Raw genomic sequence first — 20,044 nt, 5'->3', positions numbered from 1 at the left:
TGCTCACAGTAATCTAAGGCAACCAAAGTCTTTCCAGCTGTGGGAGAATAACACAGGCTAACAAGAACGTGGTAAAATTGGGCTCTTTATATGTGGGAAGCCATGTTAACCGTGTGGAACAGTAAAAAAGCATAAATTGTGGGATCAAAGGATCCAATCCTTCCTAGATTTGTGACTCTGGGTGAGTCATTTTATCTCTTTGAACTTCATTTTCCTTTTGTGGGGGGAATAAAAAAGGAAGCAGTTAGAATACTTAACCGGTAGGGTTATTTTGAAGATTAATTTGAAGTATGTAAATAAAAATACTTTGCAAAGTGCTGTATAAATATTATTATATTTTGCAAAACAACAAAGCACTTTTCCACCTTCATGTGCTTTAAAAGCAATTACCCCCCCTTTAAAAAAATGAACACATACCAGAGGGGAGATGGGTGGGGGATGGGTGAAATAGGTGACGGAGATTAAGGAGTGCATTTGTGATAAGCAGTGGATATTGTACTGAATTGTTGAATCACTGTAATGTACAGTTGACACTAATATTACACTAATATTACACTAATATAACTAGAGTTTTAAAACTTTTAAAAAATTAAAAAATGAACGAACATACCATTTTAAGTATATTATGTGAGTCTGTTATATCTGAAAATAAATGTACAAAAGAAATCATTTTTAACCTTTGTGTATTAGTCTATGGTATAACAATTTTGATAGCGTCACAATTTTAGATATTTTCCTTACAGACAGTTCTTGCTCTAAAAGCCCTGAAGACATTTGCTGAAGACTGGCGTAGAGAAAACCTCCTGATATGTGAAATAGTAAAACAAGATAATTTGACGATTATTGAATAAGATCATTTGAATTCAAGAAAACTATTTATAAAGAAATTTAAAATGGAGGGAATACGATTAGACAATTTAAGCATCTTTGGGACTACAGCTAATTGCAATTTAGGATGAAAAGAATTTTGGATGAATAGGTCAAATGCAATTTTCCATCAATCAACAATTTCAAACCCTCTGCACAAAGGCCTTAGTATGGTAATCATATGAAATGATAGAACAAACAAACTAACAAACAGTGTCATAAATGGAGGGCTTTGTAGCAGTCAGATTTCCAAGTGAACTACATAGTTAGAAGTCAGGATAAGTGGGGGAAGGTGTGAAGAGTTTGTCCAAAAAGTCTGAACTCCTAAAAATTTATTTTTATTTACTTTTTTTAGAGAGAGAGAGTGCATGAAATGGGTGGGGGGCAGGGAGGAGAAGCAGACTCCCTGTTGATCCCAGGACCTATGAGATTAGGACCTGAGCTGAAATCAAGACTCTGATGCCTAACTGACTGAGCCACTCAGACACCCTAAGTCTGACCTTATTAGAAAGAAGCATAGCACTTCACAAGTCATGGGGTTATTACATGCCATCTATAGGAGAGGCACACTTAGGCACCTGTGAGGTTATAGCTCTAAATGCTGTAGGTAAAGGACTGCATCCTTTAGTTTTGGCTTCTGGTATATATAATTATTATGTATGTATATACAATATAATAAATTAACAGATTTATATATAGATGTATATATAAATATAATAATTTATATAGATGATGTGTAGGAGTAGTACAGTTAATAACGCGGTTTTCAATTTGGCAGCAGGAGAAAGAATTCAAGTCTGTGACTCAGAAGAAAACGATTACAAGGTTAGGTTAATCTAAAAGGTCCAACTCCCCCTTTCCTCTTTGCTGGAGTTTGCTTTCCAGCCTTTCTCTCCTACACCCACACGAAATCAGAGAAGCTGAATGTGTTCACATGCAAACAGCCTCATTGTTCAGCAGTAAATAATGTCAGGAATAGGTGGCTGATTTGGTGGTTATTAGCAATTAAAGTTTTCATCTAATTTCACTTTTATCATCAGTTTGATAGCTCCTTTAAAAAAATTAAAGAAGAACTAAGAACCCAAAATTGCAAAGAACGATAAAAGGGCTACTGTTTGAAGGCCCCAGGCTTTCTGAGAGGCTCTCCTGAGGTCTGTGCCCTTTCCTACCTGGCAGGAAAGGCAAGCAGAGATCTGCAAGTAAGCAGGAAGGAACCGTAGCAGTTTGAGAGTTACGGAAGTTGTAGGACAGGGACAAAGGACAAAAAATGCAAACATGTATTTTGCATGACTTTGTTACTTCATTTTTCTAGTGATTTAGGTTTATTGTATTTTGAAAGGATCAGTGTGTGACAGATTGGGAATGAAGGTAAAACCTGATCCTTCTCCACAGATAGATCGAAAAGCTGTGCTTTAAAAGAACGTTTCATTTTGGGGCTTCTGGGAGGCTTAGTGGGCTAAGCCTCTGCCTTTGGTTCGGGTCATGATCTCAGAGTCCTGGCATCAAGCCCGCGTTGGGCTCTCTCCTTGGCAGGGAGCCTGCTTCCCCCTCTCTTTCTGCCTGCTTCTCTGCCTACTTGTGATCTCTGTCAAATAAATAAATAAAATCTTAAAAAAAAAAGAGAGAGAGAGAGAGAGAACATTTCATCTATGGAGTCATTTTCTCCCTAGAAACAGTGCCCTGGGCATAAAGAGAGGGGGCGGGGAAGGGGTTCCTGTCCTCAGATCTCCCTGTTGTTTGCTGTGGGCGTAGGGGTCTTTCTTAGTCAACCTGCAGGTGGCTTGGTAGAGATTCCTTCTTCCCAGCTCCTGGCTCCAGGTGATAGCTGTGGTCTCATCCCCTCAGCAAACACCTTCAAAGAGTTAGCTGTAGATATGAAGTGAGCAGGAAGACTGGCTTTCTCCAAACACAGGGAGATTGGGGTGGGGGGTAGGTGAAAATCATATTCTTAATCACAAACAAACACAATTAACTGGCAACTGGATTAAGATACCTAATCAGTCAAAATTATTTAGAGGCTCTTATAACCATCATCCTTCTTTTGAAAGTTCTTAGTTACTTTGTGAGATAATACTCTGTTAATGAAATACATGTCCATAGGGAACATTCCTTCTCTTCAAGTGACATAATGAGGCTTCAATAGAAGAAATAAAAACTCTAAGGGGGAAGAGTGTTTTAAAGAAATGATAAGATGTGAAAATGCATAGTAAGAAGACTAACCAGCAATCCAAAGTGTTCCCAGTTTTGGTCTAACAGAAGGCATAGGGAAATCCTCTAGTGAACTCCACCCCAGGCGATTTTTCATGCACTTAACAAATCTTGTAGAGTTTCCATGATGTGCCAGTCGCTAAGGGGACAGCGGAGCCAGCAATGCACAACACAGATAACACTGCAGGGAGCTAGCATTTTCATGGGGAGAGGGATAGATGGTAAACAAATAAACATAAAATATGATGGCTGCCAATAATAAAATTATAAAGCAAATTAGAGAACAGAGTGTGACAAGTTTGAGGGGGAGACGGCAGACATCGGCTATTTTAGGTAGAATGGTCTCACATGCCACTGAATGAGGGAGCTCACCAAAGGAAATTCCTGGGGACCTTGGTTCCATGCAAAGGGAAGAGAACGCAGGCTCTGAGGAGGAAGAAGCTTGGCTGATTTTAGGAAGGGTGAGAGACAGGTTGGCCGATGGAGGCAGAGAGGAATGAGAGGTGGGAGTAAATAGGTAAGGGCTAGTTTATGTGAGATGACACAGACTACATGGGATACCTACCCATTGGTGATTATATGTGATGCTTGAGCACTGGTGATTATATGTGATTGGTGACTGGTGAGTATATGTGATGACCGAGCACTGGAAATGTTCACCACTAAAATGTACCCCAATCCAATGCTAGTCAAGAATGTTGAAAAGTACTTACATTACTCATTTTTATAAATATGCTATTGTAATAGAATATTATATAATCATTTACAATGATATATAATTGGCAAAATCAAATTAGCATAAGCCCTTCAACTATTAAAGACTCAAACTGCTTAAGAATAGAAGTTTCAATTGAACAACTGTCCTAAAACTCAATTGGTATGTTAGAAATGTTTTGGAAGTCTCACTACATGCAATGACCAAACCAGTTAATACATATGCATATGATTAATATTTGTTACATCATTCGTGCCCAAGATCTTTGCTTAACTAGACGCTGATCCTTCCAGCTCTAGGATGTTTGATCATCATGTTTTCTGAAGAAATAGCCCAGTAGGACTTTCCTCCTTTAGTTTTGGGAAGGGAGAAGAGGCTTACCAAGCAGAGAAGAGTCTGGTCTGTGCCCTGGGCTGTTGGTTGCATTTGATCTTGCACCTGCTCACTGTGGACTGCAGGATGCCAACAGGGCAGGTCCTGAGCTATGCTGAGAGAAAGCAGCCATGGAAGATGCAGGTTAGGGAAAGGCTGAGCCTGGCCTGGAGGCTCCCTGTTTGGTCTTCATTTTAATATAGTTCCACCGAACTTTCTCTCTCATGCTGAAGATGGAAATGACTCATGGGAATTCAATCATGCATAGAAGCAGTGTAAATGAGATTGGTCAACCTCTGCACTTTGGGCAAGTCATGGAATCTGCCCTGTTATGCATTATTTTCTTATTTAAGATCATGAAGAGTAATGTCCGTGTGGGCGTGGCTGACAGAGGGGAGAGGCAATATATTTATGAAGTATTTCTTCAAAGCAGCCACAAATTCTATTAACACTTCTGGAAAAAGATTATTTAATGTTTATTCCCCTTTCTTCCTTACAGGTTTTTTAAAAAAGACGTATTTACTTATTTCGGAGAAAGAGAGAGTGTGTGTATACATGGGGCGGGAGGCAGAGAGAAAAGGGGGAGGGGAGAAGGAGAGAATCTCAAGCAGACTCCCTACTGAGAGCAGAGCCTGTCATGGGGCTTCACCCCACGACCCCAGGAAATCATGACCTGAGCCGATAGTCTGATGCCTAACTGACTGAGCCACCCAGGTGCCCCACTTCCTTATAAGTTTTAGTAAACAAAATCCTACTAGGTCAAGCCAATCTCTAGTTTTGCTTTAGCTTTGACTGAAAGCCCAAGGAATATATATTTTTTAATCTTATCTTTAAGTAACCTCTACACTCAATGTGAAGCTCGAATTTACAATCCCAAGATCAAGAGTCTCATGCTTTATGGACTGAGCCAACCAGTCACCCCTATTTTCTTGGTTTTATTTTTTATTTTATTTTTTTTTTAAGATTTTATTTATTTATTTGACAGAGAGAGATCACAAGTAGGCAGAGAGGCAGGCAGAGAGAGAGAGAGAGAGAGGGAAGCAGGCTCCCTGCTGATCAGAGAGCCTGATGTGGGACTCGATCCCAGGACCCTGAGATCATGACCTGAGCCGAAGGCAGTGGCTTAACCCGCTGAGCCACCCAGGCGCCCTATTTTCTTGGTTTTAAAGGTATAATCCTGTAGTTCCAGAAGTATGGGTGACCTCATTCAAAACAAGCAAAAACAAATGCCTTAAAAATTTTGTTTCTAATTTATTCTTGAAGAATTTGTTAGCAAGTAAAGACAGTAAATAAAATTGATATTTTATGGTCACATTTTATATGTTATGAATAATTTTAAAATAAATTTTTTTAAAAGATTTTATTTATTTGAGAGAGAGAGAGAGGGTGTGCACAAGACAAGGGAGGGGCAGAAGGAGAAGAAGCAGGCTCCCTGCTGAGCAGGGATCCTGTCATGGAATCAGTCCCAGGACCCCAGGATCATGACCTGAGCTGAAGGCAGATGCTTAACCAAATGAGCCACCCAGGTGCCCTTAAAATAAATTTAAACAATTATTTCTTTCCTTTGGTTCTAAACATAGAAAAGTAGAGCCCTAGTGGAGATGTGTGCAGATATTTATGTGCCTGGAAGCCAAGAAAAGGGGGGCCAGGAGCAGGCAGGTAGATCAGTAGGAAGACTGATTACAGTGAGCAAAAATGCTAATATATTGAGGGTAATGAGAACCGGGTTTCTTACTCTTGGAAAAGGGATTTTCAAATATGGAAAGGGAGTGGGCAAACAATAACTCTGAGATGTTGGACTGGAGGTACCTTCAATTAACTCATGGTTTTAATGGATTTTAGAGGTAGATAAAGACACAGTTGTAGATACAAGTGTGTATATATATGTATACATGTGTGCATGTTTCCTAGCTCAGTCTGCTGAGTGTATGTAGAAGCAATGATATCCCAGTATTGATGAGAGCCCAGATCCTGGTTTCTAAAGCCCATCCTCCACTGAAAGATGCTCTTGACTCCTTGGAGAAATGACTGAATCAGGACAGAGGCAGGAGAAGATTAAAATGATCCTGGAATATCCTATTATGCTAGAAAGTAAGGTAATAGTCAAGATTGATAAGGGCATGTCAAAAGAATACAGGAGCCAGCTTGAAAGGTGCCCGGATCTTTGACACCAAGTCTTTGCTGGCGAAATCTTCAACAACTTGAACACCCAAACAAATAATATTAGTTTAGGATGACTAACCATTGAATAAAGAAGGAGTCCATTCTGATATAAATATGTAAACAAATAAATAGAAAAAGGAAAAACTTCCATATAGTAGAAGGAATAATGGGGATAGAAAACCACCATTTGGGCGCCTGGGTGGCCCAGTGGTTAAGCCGCTGCCTTCGGCTCAGGTCATGATCTCAGGGTCCTGGGATCGAGTCCCGCATCGGGCTCTCTGCTCAGCAGGGAGCCTGCTTCCTCCTCTCTCTCTGCCTGCCTCTCTGCCTACTTGTGATTTCTCTCTGTCAAATAAACAAATAAATAAAATCTTAAAAAAAAAAAAGAAAAGAAAACCACCATTTTTCACCCATCTAAGTGGATGCTAAGGCAAGTAGGTGGAGGTTGGATGAGTAGTAGGCTATTAGCATAATGGTAGAATTCCCCTTACAAAAAAATACTTCAGTTGCATAGGAGAAAATGATAATATGTAGATGGAAGAAATGAGCAGGTATCAGTTTTATTAGGTGATCAAGGCTAACTCACCAGTGATGATAGAGGCTGACTTCTAGCCTCCCTTGTCCTGCCCCAGAAGAGCATGTTACCATTTCGGTAATTTTCTTGCCAAGAATGCATGAGCCCATATCAGACATACTTAGTTGTAGAACATCTTTTTGGAATGAAATCCATGTCTCCTTCAAAATTATGAAGGTTATAAGAACAGGAAAGACTAGGAATCGAGGAGCAACTTCAGATAAGTGTGAAGAGGTTATGATAACTGAATGGGATGTGTGATCCTGGATTGAATGTTGGACCAGAAAAAAAGAGACAGACTTTGTTGGAGCAGTTTGCAAAATTTGAATTGGGCATGGGACTTAGATGGTAGTAATGTTAAATGTTTGGTAATAAGGTTAACTTTCTGATTTGTTTGGTTAGTTGGTGGTTATATGGGAGAGTGTTCCGTGGAATATTTAGAATGAGTGAGAAATCATGTCACAGCTTGCTCTCAACTGGTTCAGAAAAGGGCTAGTGACATATACATTCATGTCTATTTTTAGTACATAAGATGTAAAATAATACACGGATATATTACATTTTTACGTAACATCTATAATGTATTCATATATTTTAGTATGTTAATGGTAACTAATATATATATTATATATTGTTCTATACATTGACACATTTTTAGAAAGGGAGAGTGAAATAAATGTGGGGAAATGTTTTTATTTATTTAGATAGAGATGGAGCAAAAGAGATAAATACTACCAAAGTGTCTCAGTGAAGATGATGCAGTTCTTTATACTATTCTTGGAGTTTCTAAGTTTGAAGTTGTTTCAAAATAAATGATTTAAAAATATACATTTTTATACATATTTTATATTATACAAGTATATATATATATAGCTGTATAAGTATACAAATGTGTGTATATATATATATATACACAACTATAATTAACAAATACTTAATATATGTTCAACATTTTATATATTTGTTATAGATTTATATATATTATATAACAAATGCATAAATATATATACTAATTATACAACCATATATAAGTGTGTGCATGTGTGTATAAATATATAAATATATATATCAAATGCTTTCATATATTAGTGTAATATGTGATATTTCCCATGTAAGACATTTCCATGTTTCCAAATTCTAACTAGGGTAATTGTATGGAACTTGGAAAAAAGCAGATGTGGGGTATATAATCCCTTTCTATCCTAGGATTCTGTAAATGTCAGGTGAGTTCCAGGGAAATGCTATGTGAAAATGAAGTGTCGAAAGAGTCATCTATTGGTCTCCAAATTCCGGTTTTAAGTTAACTATTGAAACAACCTATTAGCTCTCCTAAAATAATGGCTATCCAGTAAATCCATAGTCTTAGTTCATAAAAACAGAATCTGCTTTGTCCTGGAATCAACAGTGAGACCCCCTGCACAGTAATTTGTTTAAAAACAACACAATACAAGATCTTTTGCTCTAAAAACAGCAGCATTCCATTATAGACCAAAGCAGTACAGTCTTCTGTATAATCCCTACTTCCATTTTACTCAAATTTGCTACATATATATAAATATATAAGTAAATAAACAAATAAATATATTTTGTATAAAGAATCTTCTTTAAATGCATACATACCCAGACATTCATGGATACACACACACACACACACACACACACACACACACACACGCACAGTTTCACTCAGCACTTTTACTTTGTGAAAGACTTTGTGACTTTTGTTCTTATCTTTACCTGGAAAAGTTGGGAAGACATGAGGTATTATCCTCTTCTTTTTTTGAGAAAGCTGAGCATGAGACAGTTTAACAGACTCACTGTTTACCTGGTGGCAAGTTACTGAACAACCACAACTAGACTTTAGAATCTTTTCATTGTAGTACACTCAAAGATCCAGGCAAGGTTTGTGCATTGGTGGGTTACTCTTCCTTTAAATATACGTGTACCAGGCATAGTTCTCAAAATTGAACTTTGTCTCTGTGACTTTAGGAGAAGAATCTAGACCTACTCAGATAAGTACTGGTTGCAAGGTATCTCTTCGCATTTCACAGATGTTCTAATGGAATACTGAATGTCTTATGATTCTAAGTATTTTTTTCTTTGCCACTCTTAACACAACTATAGAAGGTTACATGCATACAACAAAGATATTTTTTACTACCAAAATTAAAATGTTCATATTCACCTGTAATTGGAGGATGCACAATAGTTTATAGAACTCTCTAAAAGTTTCTGCGAATGTAATAGACAATTTTGATGAAAGCAGGATAATGTTAGTTATTACCAGTTATAATAATGCTACAATATTATGAAATTCCCTTAATTGTTTTTTCTTGAAAACATTTCTTTAGTTGCTACAGTAAATTTACCTTCAGTATTATGGTAGCTCTTTAAAATGTATCCAACATGTCTTCACATGCGACATGCATTAATTTAAATTTTATTATTATTATTTTATTACTAAATACCTGTGTAACACTATGTGCCAGGCCCTATTCTAAGCAGTTTATGAACAATTAACTCATTTTCATGGATACATAGCTGATAAACTATAGAATGTGAATTCAATCCCAAGACCTTCAACTCCCAAATCTGTACTCATAACTAATGTACCTGGAGGCACTGAGCCTCAGACTTAGGGGTGCTAGAGAATTATTTGGTGATTAAAGAAATAAAGTATTCTCTGGTCTTTTAGATTGGTTCGGAAGCATTAAGCAAATTACCCAATGGCTCTGTGCCTTAATTTTCCACTTCATAAAATAAAATTGATACTTGCCATCCTTTGCTCTCCCAAACAGCAGTGAGAATGAAGAGACTTTACCTAGCTGCTACCTTTATGTTGTTACGCCTTAAAGACTTGGTTAGGGGTGCCTGGGTGGCTCAGTTATTAAGCTCTGCCTTCAGCTCAGGTCATGATCTCAGGGTCCTGGATCAAGCCCCGCATCATGTGGTCTGCTCAGTGGAGAGCCTGCTTCTCCCTCTCCCTCTGCTGCTCCCTTTGCTTGTGCTCTGTGTCTGTCTCTCTCTCTTTGTCAAAAAAAAAAAAAAAAAAAAAAAAAAAAGGCTTGGTCAGCAGTAGGTCTGGAGACTAATAGCATAAACCTTAAACATGTGACAAGACCCCAAGAGTTTCATATAATTAACTGAGTCTCTTTTGGTCTAATATAATGGAAGTACAGGGGCTGAGCTTTGAAGACCTCAACTTCCTTGCATTTGAACTTTATCCCCATGTAACTTTGAACTGTTTTCATTTTTCTAGTGGAATTAGAATGTGTTCACAGTACACAAATATAATACTCAAATAATGCTTGTTCAATAATTCTCAGAATAAATGAGATGTCTGCTTGGGCTTAGATTATGTGCTCTAATAAAAATACCAAACTATAGATCTTCCAAATGAAAATGCTTTCTCATTACAGCCCTGCATCCTGGTATTAAGGAAATGATCATGAGGGCACCAGAAGCTTCTGTGCAAGAATCTTAATCCATCTCAACCTGTCTGCTGTCATTAGTTCCTACAAACACCATCAGGCCCTTCACGGGTTGGAGACATGACACGAAAAGAAATTCAGACCAAGATCCACCACTGAGAACAAAGGCAAACAGGAAGTCTAAGCATCCATTCTTGTGTCGCCTAGCCTTGCTCTGTCTCAGTCTCCTTGCCTAAAATGTGGGGACTAATAAAGACTGTGTACTTCCAGATCCACTGTGAGAATCAGGTGAGTGAATGTATGTGAAACTTCTTTCTCTACGATTATGAAGCTATAAATACTCAAGGTTTTGGCTGTGCAAAATGCCTCAAGATAGAAATTTGCTTATGCCTTAACCACCTGCGAATATGTACATTCTTGGGCTGCACTTCCATGCTGAATGGGTTCAGAAAAGCAACAGGACCAGAGTTCATCCTCAGAAGAGGTGAGAGTTCAGGTGCTCAGTGACTGGAGACGAAGCTGATGAAGGAGAGGGTGAGAGAGAATAGTGCAGGCCTTAGAGAGTAATGACAACGTTTTTGGCAAGGTCTAATAAATGGGAGAAGAAAACTCAGGCCACAGAGGTCCATGAAAGACTGACTGCCACGGAAACCATCAAGGATTCCTGATGCTTTCTCTTCTGCTTAGAAACATTGGAAGCTAACTCAGGTGCCCATTTCAAAATCTGACGAGCTTATGGCTGAGGTTGCATAGAAGAGTGTCAAGAGAGGTCTGTCCTATGACCTATGTTCTATGATCAACCCATGATCACAGAACACACACCTTGCCCTAATCAGCCACCTGCCCAAATCCAGCCCTGCTGACTAGGGAAACTGGGCAAGCCAGAGTTTTCTAGGGGGAAAGGAAACTTCTTAACCTCTACTAGAAAAAAAAATCTCGGAGTACTTGGCCTACAGATGTCGGCATCCCCTTTAAAAGCCAGGTACAAATGATCACAGGAGAACAGGCCTAGAACACCCAGCTGGAAGTGAATAAATCAGAGGAAGACTAATGGTGCTGCATTGTGAATTCCTCCAAGGCAGGGGCCGTGACTCTGGTGGGAGTGCTAGTGTTCTGCTCATTGTGGGCTTGGTGCTGATAACACGGGTCAGTTGAAGATACAGCTTTACCAGCAAAACCATGGCCTCTTCTAGAGTGTGAGGAGGGTGGGAGTAGGTTAGCAGAAGCGGACGCATAGAAGCCATGCCGCTGTTGAAAATCCCTTTCAAGTCGCAAGGCAGATATGAAGGGGACAGCAGGATTGCGTGCGCACAGAAAACGGAGAAGGAGCTGGGCTGCCTTCTCCTTTACCCCAAAGGCCGCCTGCCCTCCAACCCCGGGGAGTCTGAAGTTCTCTCTGCCGGAGAATAAAGGGAAGGAACCCACACTTCAACCAGAACCACAGCTGGGGCTGGGGGTGGGGGAATCTAAGAAACACCCCCGCGGACGAGTTTCTGAGCAGGGAAGTGGACCGGGAACAGCGCATTTCCTGCTTCGCCGGTGCAAACCCCAGGCGGAGCCAAGCGGGAACAGGGTTACGACCAAGGAGTCACCAGCTGCCAGGACGCGGTTCGGGGGCGCCTGCCGGGGTCCGCATACTGGGGAGGGATTCGGACGGAGGGAGTTCGACAGGGCGTGAAAGCAAAACACACGCCTCCCATCCTCATGCATAACATCCGCCGCCAAAGCCCCTCTCGCCATCCCCCTTTTCGGCTCCCGCACAGCGGAGGGGCTGGGGCCGAGAGCAAGGTGCCACGTCCGTGGGGCTCCGACCCTAAGGACCTAAGGAGGAATGGGGAGGGGCGGTGGAGTGGGTGGCCACGTCTTCCGGGCCACTCGGTCCTCCCCACCTCTTCCATCCCGCCCGCGACCTTCGACCTCGCATCCCAGACCCACGGGGGACAGGGAGGAGATGCGCAAGGTATCGAGACTCGCGGCGCCGCCGCCGGGTCGGCGCCCGGGCGCGCGGTGCGAATCGGCGACATCCGGCTGCGCAGCCCTACCTGGGAGGTGCGGAGCCTCGGCTGCGCTCCGCCGCCGCACGCCGCCTCCCGCCGGGCTCCCGGGGGCCGCCGCCGGCGCGCGATTTATAAATGCAAAGGTCTTATTGTTGTGCTTTGTTCCAGGGATACCATTGTCTATTCATCGGCGGGCCTCCGCGGCGTTTTCCCTGGGTTTGAGGCGCGCATTCCCCTCCCCGCCCCCAAAGACTTGCTCTCCAGAGCCAACCCGGATCTGTCTGGGTGCCCACGGCCTTCCCTAACGACTTGAAAGTCCTTCGACCGGCTCCCGCTTCCCGAGCACGGAAAACACAAAAGCCTGCAGGAAATCACCCAGTCTTCGCCTGCTCAGTCGGGGGCCCGGGAAAATGAGCGGCTCCGACTCCCCTGGGTCTGAGCCACAGCTCGTCACCTACCCGGGTTAACTTCTGCGCCCGCTGGCCAAAGGCCCCAAGTGGCCGCGGGCACAGCTTCTTGCTGCGCTAGTCGCTTCCTCGGCCAGCCTTTCGAGCCTCGAATCTGGCCTGGGGACCGCGAGCGCAATTAGTAGCCAGGAACCCAGAGATCCTGGGCTGTGCGGTGCAAATGCACCCGGCCGGCTACACGAGACTCTTACTCGCGAAACTTGTTTGTCGTCCCCCACCCCGCCCCCGCCCGAATCCCCCGCGTAAATCTCTCGTGTTGAGAAAAGCAAGGCTTGCAGGAAACCACTCCGGATGTTTGCTGCTTTTCATGTGGCATTTGTGGCGGGCTCTGATAACGTCTAGAGCTCGACTTCCAACACCGCGTTTAGTCAAGAGACCGAAATAGAAGAGTCCACACACACCACGGACTGGTCTGCGGCGCCGCAGCCCCCAACGCCCTCCCCCCCAAAATACATGACAAGTGAATTATCAGAAGAATTTAAATCTAGGTAACGGTAGGTAAAAGGGACTAGTCTTAAAAAGGAACCGTAATTCCCAACTGGCAAATACAAGTAAACTACTATTTTATAACTGCCAGGGAAGGCGTTCTAAGAAGTGGGGGAGGGACGCAAAACCTGAATATCCCACTCCATCCTGTGGATGCTGTGCTTTCACCTGAGTTCTCAGTAATCTTACCTGACAACAGTCAGCAATCTGTCTCCAGGAACACGTGCAAATAATAATGGAGATCTCCAGGTTGTATCTCCCATCAGCGCCTCTCTGCATCTCTCCTTGGAATGGTGTGGGCCAGGAAGAAGAGCAGAAGAAAGTGTACAAGGGTAAATCCATGGATAGACATTTTTTTTGGATTCACACTCGGATTGAATTTCCTGTACCTTATTTTATTATTATTATTATTATTTACAGGACTAATCAAGTAGATTAATATAGGCAGATAAAATGGATTCTGGAATGGGCATTGTTTTTGTTTGGTTTTTGATCTCTAGTCAAACGAAACTCCTGTTCATAAAAACTTTTGCGCCGATACAAAATCTGCTTTAAGATCTTTGCAAAGATATTATTACCTAGGAGAATTAGAGAAGATCGCCAAGAAAACAAGGAGCAAGACGCTATGGGGTGAATTTGTTTTCTCTACTCCTATAGTTTCCTTATTTATATAACAATTTGCAAAGCAATTATGCTTAATTTTCAAGCCTATGTTTATTTCAGAAAAAAAAAAAGCTTTAAAGGAAAGGTACACAATCAGTTGAATTTGTTTAAGATCAGCTACTTCAAAACTACCCATTAAAAATAATACTTGTCTATGATTTTCTTAAGGAGATTAATTTTTTTTTTCTGGGTTGAACCTCAGAGACCCAGAATATAGAACCACTTAATTTATCTTGTGTGTGAAGACTGGCTTCTAACTGTGAGGGGGGGCAACCCACGCTTCACAGATCCTCTCAGAGTCAAAGTAAATTTGGCTTAAAACCAGTGTGAAGGTGTTTTTTTGGGGGGGGGGGAATAGCAATGTCAGAGAAACTGAAGGCCAGAGGTACCCTAAGACGTTGTGTTTCTTTGTTTTTATCAATGCCACCAGTAAGCAGACTTGATAGCATACTTTGTTAATCTAGTTTTACAAAAAAGTTGTAGCATTTACCTCCCAGATCCCAGATGTAAACCTTAGCTTGTCATCACTCCTTCACAGTAAACAAAGAAAATCTGTTAGGGAGATGGATGTATTAATTTCTTTGCAAAGTTATGAAATTATGCAGAAATGGCTGAGTTAATTGCCTTAGAAAACACAAATACACAAATACACAAGCAAAACAGCTTGGTTTAGTGATCAGGAGCTCAAAATCAGGGCAGACTAGTGGAGATGAATTCCACTCCCTGATGCTGTGACCTCAGGAAAGTTCCTTAATCTCACTGGGTCTTAGGATCCTATCCTGTAATATGTAACAGTGTCTACCTCACACAATTATAAGGATAAACTGGCTCGCTAAATTTTGAGGGCTGTGCCATGGAAATGCAATGCCAGGGTTTGTTTAAAAATCCCACTGAAAAGGTTTCAGTTTTAAACACAAGTTGGAAACTCATCCAGATTTTCATTTCAGTCTGAAGAAAATTATAGAATCCCATAAGAGCTACAGTTACTTTGTTGAGCAATGGGATAGCTCTTTTCCTCCCTTAGAGGGACTTTAAGATAAATATTGCTGCTAGTGTTACCGCATTTTAGAAATCAAAACTAAGTCTTGCCTCTTTTACTGAACACACCTGAGAAACCTTTTATATTTATCACACATTTCATGCACAAATTTTCAAGGGTTGCTTCCTTGTTATGAATAAAGGTTTTAAATTCTTCAGGATGACAGAATAATGGCTACAGGATGTCATTCTGTATTTAACCTTGTTTTAGAAATTAGAATTTACCCTGGACATAGCATTTTGAATGTAGTATTAAAAGCAAGTTGAGTCCCTGGGGAGACAATGTATTTTAAATTTATTATCAACAGTATCTACTGGGTTCGCTAAAACACACTTGAAGAAGTCACCCGTGGGGTTCCCTGAAGGTACTTAAGTCACCCCCCTCGAAATGAAATCCTTAGCTCCCATAATAGTGTATGCTCAAATGTTACCTTACTCTTCCCACCTGATATAAAAATCTTTCTGAATATGGTATATACATACATAGATTTATTCTTTTTAAATAGATGCATAGTACCCAAATTATAGAAATATCATATTTAAGGGGGGGAAAGGTGTATGCTCTGTGTGTTCATCCGAACTATCGTGGCCAAGTCCTTCTATCCAGAGGTACAGTCAACATTCCAGAAGGTTTTTCAGGAGTCCCCTTTCCCGGGTCGGAGGGAATGTGGCGCCAGAGCCCGGCTTCAGCCAGTTTTCCCGGGGGCAGGTGTAACCTTGGGCGCGGAGCCGGGGGGAGGGGAAAGGGCGGGCGTGGGGTTGAGCTGAGACTTGGGACTCGGGCGGCTGGCTGGGCGTGGGCCTAAGGACTCTCGCCCGTCCCGCCCCCGCCACTCCATTGGCCACATCAGTGCAGAAAAGGGCCCGCGGACCCGGGCGCCCGCAGTGTCACTGGGCCGGCGGGACGCTGTTTGCGGCTGGGACTGGCCAGGAACGTCGGCAGCGGTGTAGAGCCCGGGACACTTGGGTAGCCCACGGGGCATCCTTGTCCCTCGCTCCCACCCCCTCCCCCGGGTCGGGGGAGGCGGCGTGTCCCGCGGAGGGTTGTGAGGCGCGGGGCAGGGCTGGAGCGCCATGAGCAGCCCGGATGCGGGGTACGCCAGTGACGACCAGAGCCAGACCCGCAGCGCGCTGCCCGCGGTGATGGCCGGGCTGGGCGCTTGCCCCTGGGCCGAGTCGCTGAGCCCCCTTGGGGACATGAAGGTGAAGGGCGAGGCGGTGGCGAACAGCGGGGCGCCTGCTGGGCCGGCGGGCCGAGCCAAGGGCGAGTCTCGCATCCGGCGGCCGATGAACGCTTTCATGGTGTGGGCCAAGGACGAGCGCAAGCGCCTGGCGCAGCAGAACCCCGACCTGCACAACGCGGAGTTGAGCAAGATGCTGGGTGAGTCCGAGCTCAAGACCAGGGCGGTGGGGATCGCGAAGCCGCTTCCTTGAACCTGGGAGGGGGTGCGTGCCTTGCCCTCGAGGCCACTGATGCGGTGCCTTCAGGGCCCTTCCCTGTGGCCCTCGGTTCTCCTCCCGCATCCCCTCTCCCTACTCTCCAAACGGTTTGCATAGTCGGAGCCCGGGTAACCAGGGTGACCGGGGGCGCGGTTACAACGGCTCCGGGGAGGCGGCTTCCCTGCGCGTCTGGGCCACCGCGCGAGTATCTCGGGAACAGAGCGGGTTTGGTCCTGCCCGTTCCCCCATTACTCCTCCCCGAGTGGAGGACGTTTTCACGTCCTTGAAAGACAGGGAATGGGTGACCTGGGAAGCCACTTCTTAGAGGCTGAAAGAGAGGGAGGGTTGCCTAAGGACCCAAGATGTCCTGTCTCCCGCAAGTGTTTGGACTCCACTCAGTCTCTGGAGACTTGTACTTCTTAACGTGCCCTCTTCGCGTCTCTAATTGCTCAATTAAAAGTTGGAGAAGAGAGGTAGGGCCTGGTGGGGCCTTGGGACCTGGGAGCGGGAGCTCGGACAGTAATCCCGGCGCCCCTCCACCTTCCTGTGCCTATGCAGGTAAGTCGTGGAAAGCGCTGACTCTGGCAGAGAAGCGGCCCTTCGTGGAGGAGGCCGAGCGGCTGCGCGTGCAGCACATGCAGGACCACCCCAACTACAAATACCGGCCGCGGAGGCGCAAGCAGGTGAAGCGACTGAAGCGGGTGGAGGGCGGCTTCTTGCACGGCCTCGCCGAGCCACAGGCCGCCACGCTGGGCCCCGAGGGCGGCCGCGTGGCCATGGATGGCCTGGGCCTGCCCTTCCCCGAGCAGGGCTTCCCTGCCGGCCCGCCGTTGCTGCCCCCGCACATGGGCGGCCACTACCGCGACTGCCAGGGACTGGGCGCGCCTCCGCTCGACGGCTACCCGCTGCCCACGCCGGACACGTCCCCGCTGGACGGCGTGGAGCCGGATCCCGCCTTCTTCGCCGCGCCGATGCCCGGGGACTGCCCAGCGGCCGGCCCCTACAGCTACCCACAGGCCTCGGACTACGCGGGGCCCCCGGAGCCGCCAGTCGGCCCCATGCACTCGCGTCTAGGCCTGGAACAGGCGGGCCCTGCAATGCCGGGCCACGTGGCGCCCTCCAGCGCCCTGCAGCTGTACTACAACGCGATTAGCTCGCCGGCGGCGGGCGGCGGGCGCGGCTTCCCCATGCAGCCGCAGCAGCACCCACCCGGCCCCGGGCAGCCGTCGCCCCCTCCCGAGGCCCTGCCCTGCCGGGACGGCGCGGACCCCAATCAGCCCGCCGAGCTCCTCGGGGAGGTGGACCGCACGGAATTTGAACAGTATCTACACTTCGTGTGCAAGCCCGAGATGGGTCTCCCTTACCAGGGACATGACTCTAGTGTGAATCTCCCAGACAGCCACGGGGCCATTTCCTCGGTGGTGTCTGATGCCAGCTCTGCGGTATATTACTGCAACTACCCTGACGTTTGACAGGTCCCCGATCCGATCAAGCCTGCAGGCCAGAAGCACAGTGTTACACACTTCCTGGAGGGGCTAAGGAAATACTCAGCCTCATGTTGTTTTGTTTTGTTTTTAAGTTGCCTAGGCATATAATTTATGGTAATTTATTTTGTCTGCCACTTGAACAGTTGGAGGGAGAAAAATGTGAGGTCGTTTTTTAAGATTTGTTCAGATACTTGTTTCCCACAGTTGCGTTGTGAAAACTCTGTTTCCCAGTTCAAGATCACCAGTTTTGAATGTGTCCCAGAATAACTTGATCCATTTTCTGAGAATTTATTGATCAAAAAAACATTTTGTCCTGGGTGTGTTTTCTCGATCTTTAAAAAAAAATAAAATCTGGAATCCTACTTTTTCACTCTGCAAGTGCCTCTGTCACCAAAGCCAATTTTTAAGATGAAGGTTAAGTATTGGTAGCATTGGGAACATTTTAATGATATTTAATATATAGTTGCTGCAGATTTCTTGTTCTCTTATATTCATAGAACTAAATAATCCGAGGATAAAACCTAAAAATGAATGTTGGATATCTAAGGTTTTGTTTTTTGCAAGGTAGAAAAACATTTCAGTGATCCTAGTTTCTAAAAAGTAATGGTTAATCTTAACACTCTTAAGTATTTTCAATTTTCTTATATTTTTTTTCACCAGAGGAGAACATTTAAGGAATTTGAGTTTTCTAGTTTGAATCTTGAGACTGAACTAAAGAGGTGTTTGGTTTTTTTCTTTGTCTACCTTTCACCAGGAGTCATCTGTACACTTCCTCTCAACACTGAGTTTGCCAGTCCTCACATGTCTAAACATTGGGAAGTAGTGTTGCATGGTTAAAAATAATTTGAACAAATTATTCACAGGAATTAATAAAAAGAAAATGTGCATTGTAACCTTAACTTTGAAGGAAACTCTGCTTCTGAAATTTTAATAGGATGCTCTCCTATAAACTGGGTACCTGGTGCATTGCATTTCCTGACAGGAGCAGTTCTTAAGCCTTGGAGAGTCCCAGTGATGATTTGTAGCTAGTGTGCTTTACAAGTGCAGCTAAAGCTGCAGCACTCAGGTATCACTATTCTGCCCTTGTAGGGAAGAAACCAAGTCACAGGTTGTAAAAGTGAGGGTTTAGGGGCTCCTGGATGGCTTAAGCCTCTGCCTGCTGCTCAGGTCATGATCTCAGGGTCCTGGGGTAGAGCCCCATGGTGGTGGGGGGGGGGGTCCCTGCTTGGCAGGGAGCCTGCTTCCCCCTCTCTCAGCCTGCCTACTTGGGATCTCTCTCTCTCTCTCTCTCTCTCTCTCTCTCTGTCAAACAAAGTGAGGGTTTAGTCCCTGCTGTGTGCTGCAGTGGTAACTGCTGTGTCCCTATCCATCAGATTTTGCAGATTGAGACATAATGGATGACTTCTAACAAACTTTCCAGTGCCAGGTGTTTCAGTCAAGGTCATTTCTGTACCAAGTTGGAGCCTGATCAAGCCTGTAAACTGAGATGCTGTTTTCCCCCTTTTGCAAGTGAGGAAAGGAGGCACTGGAGCCCTCACCTGCCACATATGTGGTGAAAACTTAGTGTTAAAAATTCTTAACACTTTCTTTAAAATTTTTTATCTTTAAGAAATCTCTATATCCAAAGTGGGGCTTGAACCCACAACCCTTAGATCAAGAGCTGCATGCTTTACTGACTGAGCCAGTCATGCAACCCAACAAGTTCTTAAAACACACTCAATCACTGTTTTCCTTCGTGCCAGGGTATATGTGTGGGCACCGGGAGACTGGCATGCTGGTGGTGAGAAACTATATAATTCTTCATACTGATAAACACTATAGAGAAAAGGGAGGGGTAGGAGAATAGCTTAAAGAATTTATCTTGGAGAGAAATATCTGAGTTGAAATGATTGGCTGGAAAAAAGAAAGGACTCTGTGTTCTCTTGAAAAAATGGCAAGGTGTGTTTTTCAGAGGGTGTCCCTGGATGTTTTTCGGAGGGTGTCCCTAAAATGTTTGGGACCAAAAGGACCAGTAAGGAAAGTTGAGTCTATTTTGTTGCATAGTAGAGGTCACATTAAAAATTTGAAATTCTGGGGGTGCATGGGTGGCTCAGTCATTAAGCTTCTGCCTTCAGCTCAGGTCATGATCACGGGGTC

At 44.1% G+C, this 20,044-nt stretch overlaps 1 protein-coding gene and 1 long non-coding RNA gene across 2 annotated transcripts; both read left to right on the top strand.

Moving 5' to 3' along the window:
- Window positions 1–11,758: 11,758 nt before the first annotated feature.
- LOC309858915 lies at window positions 11,759–14,101 on the top strand. Its single transcript, XR_014308434.1, has 2 exons — window positions 11,759–12,290; window positions 12,496–14,101. It is a non-coding gene; the product is annotated as an uncharacterized lncRNA (long non-coding RNA).
- Window positions 14,102–15,793: 1,692 nt separating this feature from the next.
- On the top strand, window positions 15,794–18,270 carry SOX17 (SRY-box transcription factor 17). The gene is made up of 2 exons (XM_082720092.1): window positions 15,794–16,362; window positions 16,980–18,270. The coding sequence occupies exons 1-2, from the start codon at window positions 16,056–16,058 to the stop codon at window positions 17,891–17,893; spliced, it is 1,221 nt and encodes a 406-aa protein (XP_082576218.1). The 5' UTR covers window positions 15,794–16,055; the 3' UTR covers window positions 17,894–18,270.
- The last annotated feature ends 1,774 nt before the right edge of the window (window positions 18,271–20,044 follow it).

Source organism: Mustela nivalis (assembly GCF_964662115.1).
Source record: "Mustela nivalis genome assembly, chromosome: 2".
Taxonomy (NCBI): Eukaryota; Metazoa; Chordata; class Mammalia; order Carnivora; family Mustelidae; genus Mustela; species Mustela nivalis.
The sequence above is the reverse complement of the archived record's forward strand: the minus strand, read 5'-3'. Positions and strand labels throughout refer to the sequence as shown.

What these genes read in the sequence shown, in the direction of transcription:
- SOX17 (XM_082720092.1), top strand. Translation starts at nt 16,056, where the DNA reads ATGAGCAGCCCGGATGCGGGGTACGCCAGTGACGACCAGAGCCAGACC. An exon ending in GGAGTTGAGCAAGATGCTGG is followed by an intron (nt 16,363 to 16,979) that starts GTGAGTCCGAGC and finishes GTGCCTATGCAG; the next exon opens with GTAAGTCGTGGAAAGCGCTG.